A 12283-nucleotide genomic window follows, 5' to 3' on the forward strand; every position below is an offset into this window, starting at 1 on the left:
TTTTTTCTTTCTATTTGCTGAAAATTTATGCAATATAATTTTAAAATTTTGATTGTTAAAGTTTCACACAAAAAAGTGTTTTTCCTTTTTCCACCTATAATCTTTACGAAATCTTATAATTTTGCATAAGCAACTTAGCTTGAATAAACAGCTACATGTCCCATGTTTTGTATTATATTTTGGAAAATAGCTTGTTATAAACTACATTCTTTGCAAGGTATCAAAATCTTTTCCAAACAATTTTGGCCTACTTCGATTCGTCCAACTCTAGTTAGTAGAGTCTGTCAAGTCTACTCGACTGCCTGTATTTTGGAATAAACAAATATTGTTCATCTGCATTATAATCAACTACTGTCCATGATGTTTATAAATAAAACAGTAATTTTTTTCACTAACTAACTTTTTTTTTCTAAAATAATCATACAGGATTATGACTTTTCTTTCTGAAACATAACATATTCTTTTTTTATTTAATGCTCAGTAGATACAATTTTTTTTCAATTCCCTTATGATAGTAGTCAACTTGATGGAAGAGTATTGACTTCGATTCGGAAAGGTTGCGAACATGCGCATAAACACTGATCTTTTAACTTGAGTGAACATGAGTTGGACAAATCGAAGTAGGCCCAATACATTATCTGAAAAGCACAGATTTCAAACTACAGCATGCCTTTGAAAGATTTTCTATACATGGTTCACGAGTTAATCAGGAGTTAACCACGGACCTCTTTTGCTGTGTTATGGTTTTTTTCTCTGCTTTGGGCAGACAAAAATCTGACACCAACAAAACACCATAACCTCACTCCTTGACGTTAAATTGTTGCATCCCAAGAGACTTTTGTTTTGTTGCTGAATTCTCTAATAATAATAATTCTTCATTAAAAGAGGATTACACAGTTAGAAAATTGCTTGGTAATCATAATTATTATCATATATTATAATTATGACATTTCACCAAATAATGTCATGAATGTCTACATACTACATGTACATAGTTTTTAATCCTTTACTTAATGTTATATATATTGCCCAAAAGAACAGTCTTGCCATTTCTCAAAAGACAACCAAAGAACATGTATAGGGAGGAAGGTCAAGGAGAGACCTTGGTAACACAATATAGGGTAGTTATAAATATTATAGTATTAATGAATGGGTGTTTTTATAATGGCCCTGTTATATGTCCAAGGTATGTAATAATGGTCGAGGAATGCTGTAATGGCTCGAGGCAACGCCGAGGGCCATTACAGACATCCGAGGCCATTATTACTGACCGAGGTTATATAACAGGGCCATATAAAAACACCCATTTCTTAATACATTTATTAACCAACTGACCAAAAGTGTATGTGTTGCTGCCAACTTGATGTACTCTCTTACTCTTTTAAAGACAGTTAGTTTGAAAAAAATAATTTTTACTTCACCATGATAAAGCTTTAAATATACCAAATATCCAAGATATTAAGTTGAAAGAAGTTATGTGTTGAAAAACAGGATGAACAGTGATCCCTTTATATGGTTCACTATGTTGGTTGCTGCTTACTCGTGGTTACTAAATTAAATAAAATACAAACAGACAAACTGGGCATTAATACAGGGCCATTACAGAAAAAACAGGGCCATTACAGAAAACCAGGGCCATTACAGAAAATATGTAATTTTTAATAAACAGTTTTTGGCAATAATGTACTTGGTTGGTTAATATTAAGTGGTAAGAGTTGATAAAGAATGGTTAACATTGTGAAAATTATTGATACATCATTAACAGAAAAAAAATGAAAGCAGTTCATGTTTAGCTACCTAACAGTAAATGTCAAAATTAATTGTCTCCATAAATATGTACATAGTTTCCAACTTGTATTATTATGTTATATTTTTCCATTTCATTTGGATATATTAAAAACTGAGTTATATCTTACATGAGCAATTGAAAGAGTAAACAGAGGGGAGATTATCTTAACAGGCATCATAATACAGCATCATTTGTTTCTTAAAAACAAACTTTAGATAGAAAATATAAATTTTTCAAGGATAAAAATGTACTTTATAGGCAAAGCATTGCTTTCTCTAAAAGATGGAATTGAGTCCAGAGAGAACATTGCAGCATTGCGGTGTCAGTTATAGGAGAAGGCTGTCTTGAGTGGTTCCACCAAAAAAGTGACAGGCTACCTTAAACTTGACATGACCCAAAGAATTATGTCCAGTGCACGATGTTTTGTCGATATTGTCAACCACACATTGTCAACTTTATAGTGTCTTTATTGTGTTTACATTGTATCCTATCTACATGTTCAGAACCTTTGTGTTTACATCGTTCACATTGAATATTCGTGATGTTAACAATGTCGTGTCAACATCCTGTTAATATTGTATGCAGAGTTCATACCTTTCTGTTTACATCGATCACATTGTATTCATCGCAATGTTAACAATATCATGTTTATGTTGTATATAGACTCTATAACTTTCTGTTTACATCGTTATAACATTGAAAACATCATGATGTTGACGATATCGTTTTTACGTCGTCAACATTGTATAACTGTTGTGAACCAAGTCTATACCCTTATGTTTCCATCGTTCACATCATATATACATCATGATGTTGACAATTTCGTGTCAACATTGTGTTTATGTTGTATTTAGAGTCTATTCCTTTATGTTTACATCGTTAACATCGTTAACATCGCAAAGTTGAAAATATCAAGTCAACATTGTGTTTATGTTGTATATCAACTATTTAACTTTCTGTTTACATCGTTAATAACGTTTACATCGTTAACATGGTTAACATCAGATAAATAATGTGTACCAAGACTATACATTTGTATTTACATCGTTCACATCGTATACATTGTCATGTTGACAATATTCACAAAAAAATGTTTATATTCATTAATATTATTCAATAAAGTCTGTAGATTGCATGTGTACAGTTTGCATTTTTATGGGTTTTTTTTTAACAAAAACAAATCTTAAAAAAAGGTAATATTGTAGCTCTAACTTGACACAAAATAGTGTTAAAATCGTTTATATGGCAATGTAAACAATGTAAACACAAAATCTTTTTAACATTGTATACATCATTATGTTAACTATGTTAACTATGTCAACGATGTTGACACAACATCTTATTAACATTGTATACATTGCGATTTTAACGATGTAAACAATATATAAGGGTTCAAACGATGTAAATGATGTGACACAACACCTTTTAACATTGTGAACATCGCAATGAAAATAATGTGAACAGTATATATTTTCCAGATTGTATACATCTTGATGTTAACAATGGAACTATTTTAATTAAATAGAGTATTAATACTTAATACGTTTTGGAATGCTATTCAGTAGTTACTTGGGGGCAATTGCATGTCTAGGTTTTTAACCAATCAGCAATGGGGTTTCCCAGTCACTGCCTCATCTGCTTCTCGTTTACTAATTGTTTTTCGAGATCATACTAATTAACCAATGAGATTCATAGCTAATTTTGAATTAACCAATCAGTGCTTAATTAGTTGGGCCTTTGTTTTATGCACACAGACTCAACTATTCCTGAAGCAACGCTTGCTTGCAGCAGCCATTATTATTTTCTGGGAAAATATTTTCTTTATTATGATCGTATAATGTTAATTTACATCATACAATGGATTAATTAATTTCGTATTGGATACAGACACAAAATTCTGATATTGTTTAAACAAATGATTTACAAGAATATGTACATGTGCGCGGTACGAGTATTAGAAACAGTCCGACGATATTCTATGATTCGTATACTGCTGGACTAGGCATCATCGTGACTATTTATGACTGCTTATTCTTTCGATACCTGCTAAGATGTTCATATGTTACATATTTGAGGCTACAAACTCGTCAATGAGACGGGATTGACTATTATTACTTGCTTGTTTGCTGTGTGGCTGTTTACCTTTGCGCTCATTTATGCATAATATTCTCGGCGGAATATAATAATGTCAAACGATGAAGAAATCACATTTATGGCCTCGTCCGACAGACCATCTGATAAAGTGAGAACATGGGCCGACGTCATGAAACTCAGTGAACGAACCACTGAGACAATCCTAGAGCTAGGATTCGAAAACATGGAAGCGGTGTCACTAATTGAGGCCGACGATTTGGCGGAGACGAACATGCCGATAGGACAGCGGAAAATGTTATTAAGAGCGGTCAATAAAACTTTCCGAAAGGACAATAGTGCCGAGATAGAGAAGGTGGACATGCAACCGTCGAAACGTATGACATGCGCACAGGAAGAAGGCGAAGACGGACATGCTTCCGGTGTAAATAAAGATGGCGGCGCACGCAGCCTAATCCAAGATGGCGGCGCCCATAGTGTAACCCAAGATGGCGGCAATCAACAAGAAGACCGCTATATCCGGGCGGTGCTTCAGCAGTTATCAGCAAGCCAGAAAGAACATGCACCTGATCCAATTAACATCAGTTATAACCCGAACATGAACAATGTCAATTCTAATTTATCTTGGCAAGACCCTCAGATTTATTTAAAATCTGCCAACATGGACAGTAAAATAGTGTATAATGACATTTCAGACTTTGTTTCCTATGATATAGGGGGGACCAGCATGTCTGAGGAGCGCCTTATTTCAGATACTTCAGGGGGGCAACTGGTTTTTAAATCTGGTCCTTTAAGACCCAAACTTGAGTCCCTGTCTCTGTGTCAGTGGTCGAGGGCAAATCTGTCTATCATGTACAAGTTACTGAGCACAGGAGAACTGACACAGACACAGGTTCTTGACTATTTATCTTATACCATGAGATTTTATCATTTAGTTTCATCATGTGAATTTGTGTCAGTGCTGTTTTTTGATAGGGAGTACCGCTGACTCCAAAAACAGCACAATTTTAGGTGGGGCACTGACATCCCTCATTTACAGTCAGTTTATCTTCGGCCAAAAGCCTTACTCACTAAACCTCAGGCTTCTGGTCCATCTGTTAAGCTTGCATCTAAGCAACAACAGGATAATTCCAAATATGCATCTCATTCTGCAGAAGGTGTTGAAATTTGTAGGAAATTCAATAGTAGGAAAGGTTGTTTTTTACCTAACTGTCGCTATTCGCACATTTGTGCCATCCAGGGTTGTGGTGCTGAACACCAAGCATTTGCTCATTCAAAAAACTGGGTGTAATGGTAAAGCCAGTGCGTGACCTTGTTTATACTGTTTGGCAAGAGGAACTCAAAAATTATTCTGATAAAGAATTTCTTTTACATGGCATAAAACATGGGTTTGACATTGTTCAGGATATTAATTTGGCTCCACTTAACATTTCAGCAAAAAATCACCCTTCGGCACATATTGAAAGTCCTCTTTATGATAAAGCACATCAACAGATTTTAATTGAAATTGAAAATGGCAATTATGAGTTGGCAACGTCAACACCAAAAATTATCAGTCCTTTAGGTGTCATTTCAAAACCAGATGGGGGTGTAAGGATAATTCATGATTGCAGCAGACCCATAGGCTCAGCTGTTAATGATTTTGCAGGGGATATGGATAAACAAAAATTTCAATCTGTTGATGATGCAGCAAAATTAGTGACAAAAAATTGTTTCATGTCCAAAGTTGATTTAAAATCGGCCTACAGATCTGTGGGTATCAGTCGCAGTAGTCAACAGGTTACAGGTTTACAGTGGACTTTCCCTGACGGTCAAACACATATTTTTATAGATAAAAAATTACCTTTTGGCTCTAAATTAGCACCTGGTATTTTTCATAAACTTTCCCAGGCTATTCGCCGCATGATGTCACGCAGAGGCTTTACCATTATAGCATATTTAGATGATTTTTTCATTTGCGAGAGCACTAAGCAGCGCTGCGCACATGGCCTTAGAGTTTTAATTTACTTGCTGCGCAAGTTAGGCTTTGCAATTAGTTGGTCCAAGGTCTTCGACCCATGCCAGAAATTAGTATTTTTAGGTGTGGAGATTGACTCCACAACAGTTGAATTAAGATTACCTAGTACAAAGCTAGAGCAGTTAAGGCAAGATTTGGCAGATTTTCAGCAGCGCAAGCATGTTTCTAAGAAACAACTGCAGTCCCTGGCGGGCAAGCTAAATTGGGCTTCTTCAGTGGTTCGCGGCGGAAGAGTATTTCTTCGGAGAATCATTGATGGCATTACGAAGCTCAAGCATGTAAACAATGTTGACTCAATATTGTGTTAACATTGTAGATATTGTGATGTCTACAATATTGAATTATCTTCGTGCACTGGACATGAATGGACCTAAAACTTAAAAGCACAAACGGGATGTGCAGATGTCAATGAAGTTGCCATTTTAAATAAACTATACAATGCATATACATGCAATATCTAATCTAATTTAGAATAAAATACTTTTTAAGCTACTCTATAATATATCACATAAATTGAAATGCATTTGAATGCCTCAGTGGTCTTGTGGTAATGTTTGCGTTGAGTGCTGGAGGCGTGGGGTCGAACTACGACCTAGCCAAACCAAAGACTTCTAAATTGTTATTAAATGCTGAGCTTCTCTTTTATGCACATACATTGTAGCTTTAAGAATAAAGGACAAAGACTTAAGTTGGCTAGCAGTCAGAATGAGGTATCTGGCTGGCGAGTACATTTCTTCTTTGGAGTTACCAATGTGAACTAGCATGATACAAAGTGGACTCAGCGTTTCAGTTTAGTACCAAGTATAATATATATTAATATTATATTAACATGTTCTCAGCCAGAATATGTATTTAATTTGACGCTGGATGCTATTGCGAAGCAGTCTTCAAGATAACCTTTATAATCAATCTAAAGGTCCACAGCTGAATTTGACAAAAATTTAAGTAAGATTCTATTGGTCTATGTAGATGATTTTTACAATTACAGACCAACAGCATTTTTACAAGCCTGGGCTGGTGGACCTGTGGTTGAGCTCGAAGACCGAGTTAAGCAGCCATCCACTATTAACATAATCCAAATGATTGACTTAACAATAACTCATTGTAACCATAGTCACAAATTTCATTGTTTCTACGAATTACCATGATTAGTCACTTCACTTCACCGCCTGACCTGAAATTACGGCAATTAGTCCTTAAATGTAACAATAATTATTACTTATTGTTACGTTTTTAAAGTGAAATCAACATTACCTATAAGTACAGTAATACCTACTAGGCTACTTCATATTTTTTTCTTCCAACAGAAAAACTCTATTTTATTTTTTTTTAGTTTTGAATTTTATGTGAACCCTCCACAGGCAGCATTACTTTGTCACATTTATGAATTGATACTTTTCAGAAGAATTACAGCTTTCTGTGAAATGTAAACATGGTAAATAAAAGCATGTAGTGAACTAATACACTGGTATTAAAGAGATAATAGTAACTGCAATTACGATTATCCCAATATGGCGACGGTAGATATAGGTAAAATCTGTACACTAATTTTTCTTAAATGTAGCATGCTTTTGTCAATAGTTACTCAGCTGCAAGGTTTATATATACCATTACATCATATTTGAATCGTAACGGTGCACTGGAATCGTCTGAGCGCTTTGAAAATTGCCGTTGAAAAATTCGGTATGATAATCGTAACTCTATGGTATTTTTCTTCTTTGATAATCGTAATTTTCTTTATCGGATAATAGTAACTGAAACGTAATAAATGTGTCTTTCAGCATTTCAATGGTATTTTGTGTGTTAAAAATGCAAATGTCAAGTTTAACGATGACATAAACGCATATAAAAATAAATGAAGAAACTTACAGGTTAATATCTAGGACAAATTTACCTATATATATATATATACAGTCATGGGACTAAAGTGAGTTCCCAGTAAAAAAAAAAGTCCTATCATTTCAACTTGTATATCTATTTATAACTGACAACAATATGCATAACCTTTTAGTTTAAACATATTTTACTTGCAAAAGTAGCAAAAGGGATTGGACACAAGTTATAACAACATTAGAGACGTCCTCTCCCAATATAAATATAAACACAAAGTACATTAGATAATGGCGAAAAAAAAACACAACATAGTAGTAATGCATGTAATACATACTTCAAACAAAAATTAGAAATAAAAAGAAAAAAATACAATATAATAAGGAATAATAATGAAACAACTAGACTGAAGTGAAAGGTTGTAAAGTAGAAATTTAGAATGTTAATTGACTGCTTTAAATCTTTGTGTTATTCTGATATAAGATTGTACGGACTCAAAATGTCTTTGTTTTGCTGAAAAGAAAGGTCACCGTCACCAGCTAAAAGAAGCTCAATGGATATAGCATAACTTTCTAATTTTGAAAACAGTATTTCTCTGGCTTCGTTGTGAAGAGCGCACTGTAAAAAAATAGTGTATACTATCCTCAACAGGATGGCCACAGCTGCATGCGGGACTGGGTTTAATATTAACACGATGTAAATCTGAATTTAAAGAACTGCACATATTTCTCAAACGTGTGTGAATGATATTAATTTTCTATCCCCACAACTAAAATAGGAAGGTGGCTGTATCAATTTGGACTTCATCTTTCGTTTAAAAATATTTATGTTTTGGACGTACGTATGTCGGGGGGAAGGCTATTCCATTCAAAAGTAGTGGATGGGAAAAAGGATTTTCTAGTTATGTCTAGTCTATAACCGGGCACTACATAATTATTACTGTTTCGCAAATCGTAGTTAGATACTTGACCAACACGCCGGGGCATTAAATCACAGAGATAATCAGGGGCAGTCTCATTATGTATAGAATAGAACATATTGAGCATTCTGGATTTTCTTCTGTTCACAAGCAATTGCCAGCCAGTTTCAAAATATATAGCTTCCCGACTAGCAAACACGGGCAACCCAGTTACTAACCTCCCTGCTTCTAACTGAACATGTTCTAAATTGTCGGCTTCTTGTTGAGTACAACCATCCCATAACTCACATGCATATTCCATAACGGCTCTTATAAAGTTAAATATATACGAGCAAGATAATTTCTATTCAATACATATTTCAATTTTTTAAGAACATTTAATCTCGTGCTTGCACACTTTAAAATATTTTCTATATGTGTATGGAATTTATCATTGGAATCAAAAGTAATCCCTAAGTGTTTATGACAGGAGACAAATTCTACTAATTGGTTTTGAAATTCTATTTCAATATCATCTGGGGAAGTATGGCAGGAGAATATCATAGCCTTTGTCTTATTAGGGTTAAAGTTAATAAGCCAATCTTTAGACCATACTGAAATTTGTTCTAAATCGCTGTTTAAGACATCCTCTATAGTGTAAGGGTTATTGCTGGAATAAGAAAGAGATGTATCATCAGCAAACAATCGAGTTAGACTTGTCAAATTATCAGCTATGTCATTTACATAAATAAGAAATAGTAGGGGACCTAATACAGAGCCTTGCGGAACTCCTGCATTAGTATTATCAAAAGGCGAATAGGCATTTGAAACGAAAACGCTTTGTTTTCTATTTGAAATATAACTTTCAAACCATTTATGCAGATTTCCATCAATACCATACGCTTTTAGTTTTATTAAGAGGCCACTATGCCATACCCTATCAAAAGCTTTCGAGGTATCACATAATATAAGAGATGTTATACAGCGATCATCAAGTGACATGCATATCCTATAATAAATTTCTATTAGCTGGTGAACCTTTTGATATATACATGTACCTGTTAACGATACGGAAAATGAAGCAGCTGTCGAGACAGCTATTGTGGTAAGTAGATATTTTTATTTTTTTCAAAGTTTCAATGTTGTGTGCGCGTTTAAGTCCGTTTTTGTTTTGGTTTTTTTTAGGGGGGAGGGGGAGGGGGAATTAGCTATATCCCATATCCCAAAAGTGCAATCCTTTCAATTCATTGCTCAAAATGAAAGTCACGTATACCACATTTTCATATGTCATATATATGTTTTGCCTCCAATATCACGTTTATATTAAAATTCTGCGCGAAATGAACAAAAGTTAACTTTATAACTGCATTATCGGATTTAACAGTTGATACCTTTATCGGTAGATATGAGTGTTCATATTTCCCTTTTCCTTATAATTCAATAAATATAGCCGTCCATTTTTTCCCTTTGATTCCCTTTTTTCTATTTTATACTGATATAATATATGATTTTAAAAATTTACTTCAAATGTTTTGATCAAATACCCATGTATTTTAGGACGTTTCTTTAAACAGTGTGTATGGTAAAGGATCTAAAATAGTTACAGTTTATTGTTACTATTGTTTATTGTTACTTTTGTTTATAGTTACTTTTGTTTTTTGGTTTTTTTAGCCTTACCTAAGCACTTGACGGACTGAAAAAAAACACACACAAATATGTATATTGATAAATTACATCAGAAGGCATAACATGTACATCATCACAGTCGGAACTTGTTTAATTACAAAGATTTTTATAGATTTTACAACAAATATTTTGTGCTTCAGAAAAATACATGACAATTAGGTTAGGCTAATTTTTGTTTTCATTTAATAGAAAATAACTTATTGTATGGCAAGTATGCAAATACAAAAATGTTCCTTGTGTAGTACCTTCAATATTTGTCTCTACAATATCTTCCATGCATATGTATGCATCATACTTTTCATATACCGAGTATTTATGAATTTTTGAATTAGTTTGTTTCTAATATTGCGGAATATGCGTTATTTTATTCTCCTCTTTGCAGTCATTCTTTGAATAAGTATTCCTTGTAAGACAATTTAAAGCCACATCAACTTCAATTCTTCATTTTCGGGCTTTTGGCCAAACTATAAGAGAACACAAATCCATGTTTGTCAAAGAACTCCACGTTACTTAATTTCATAATACACAAAAAAATCCCAACCTTTCTCTATTCTTATATAGCATTAACTGTTTAAATGATGTCATATTGTTATAATTCAAAATTAAATTTGTGTTGTTTATAGTTATTTTCTGAGATATCGAAATTTCAGTGACAGTCATGAAGTAGCTAAAATGCCAAAAAAATATGGTATGATTAACAACGAGACAACTTTCCACAAGAGACCAACATGACTCAGATATTAACAAAAATAGGTCACCGTACGGCCTTCAACAATGAGCAAAGACCATACGGCATAGACAGCTATAAAAGGCTCCGAAATGACAATGTAAAACACTTTAGACGAGAAAACTAACGGCATTATTTATTAAAAAAACTAAATTTTATGATATACTAGTATGTAGATATAGGAAGATGTGGTGTGAGTGCCAATGAGACATGCAACTCTCTATCCAAATAACAATTTATAAAAAGGTAAACCATTATAGGTCAATGTACGGCCTTCAACACGGAGCCTTGGCTCACACCGAACAACAAGCTATAAAGGGCCCCAAAATTACTAGTGTAAAAAAACAATAGCATAACATCACAACATAGAAAAACACACGTTAAAATATCAATTGGCAGACTTAACTCAATCAAAAAACATAAATTAATACACATATGTAGCTGTTTTCCTAAGAACTGTTAATAATATATGCATAAAAAGAAATGTCATAAGATGTTGGAACGTTTCGTAAATAATTCATCGACATAACTTCATTATATGCTATTAGATATATGTTTTAAGTGTCAATATCAATAAAACACTTTCCAGTTACGATTATCTTTCCATTTTTAAATACCATAATTACGATTATCTTTTTTCTGAGTTACGATTATCATCCCGAATTTTTCGACGGCAATTTTCAAAGCGCTTAGACTAATCCAGTGCACCTTTACGATTCAAATATGATGTACTGGTATAGATAAACCTTGCAGCTGAGTAACTATTGACAAAAGCATGCTACATTTAAGAAAAATGAGTGTAAAGATTTTACCTATATCTACCGTCGCCATATTGGGATAATCGTAATTGCAGTTACTATTATCTCTTTAATACCAGTGTAATAAGTGAGATGTGTATTAGTGAATTACTGATTTTTAGCCTGTCAATGCCAAGGTCTACACCCACAAATCAATGCTTTTTTACCTGAGGACTGTCTTCCAGTACATCTTCCAAATGTAATTTTTCCATTCCTGGCATTCTGAACTACTTTTATGGGCCTTTATCGTTTGTACAAGTGTCACCTCATTTGCTGTCAAATACTTTAGATTTGCAAAAATTTTGTCTGCTAAATTTCCAATATTTCACAGGCTCGGGCTAACTAATAAAATTGGTTCCCACTTCAATACAAACGAAGGCATGATAAATTCAAAATTATCTAATAATGATGTACATTTATTTAATGTAAATTATCTACATAGGACAAA

The 12283-nt window shown here is 33.6% G+C and overlaps 1 protein-coding gene across 6 annotated transcripts in view; it reads right to left on the reverse strand.

The window, feature by feature from the left end:
• The window catches only part of LOC143074926 (DCC-interacting protein 13-alpha-like), a 55423-nt gene extending 43244 nt beyond the window's left edge, over positions 1-12179 (reverse strand). For all 6 annotated transcript variants that reach the window (XM_076250161.1, XM_076250130.1, XM_076250146.1 and 3 more), the window contains exon 1: positions 12003-12179. In XM_076250161.1, the coding sequence (XP_076106276.1) occupies positions 12003-12056 (54 nt within the window). In that variant the 5' untranslated portion in view covers positions 12057-12179. The remainder of the gene's footprint in view (positions 1-12002) is intronic.
• Between the last annotated feature and the right edge of the window lie 104 nt (positions 12180-12283).

The sequence above is a fragment of the Mytilus galloprovincialis genome, chromosome 1 (genome assembly GCF_965363235.1).
Source record: "Mytilus galloprovincialis chromosome 1, xbMytGall1.hap1.1, whole genome shotgun sequence".
NCBI classification, from domain to species: Eukaryota; Metazoa; Mollusca; class Bivalvia; order Mytilida; family Mytilidae; genus Mytilus; species Mytilus galloprovincialis.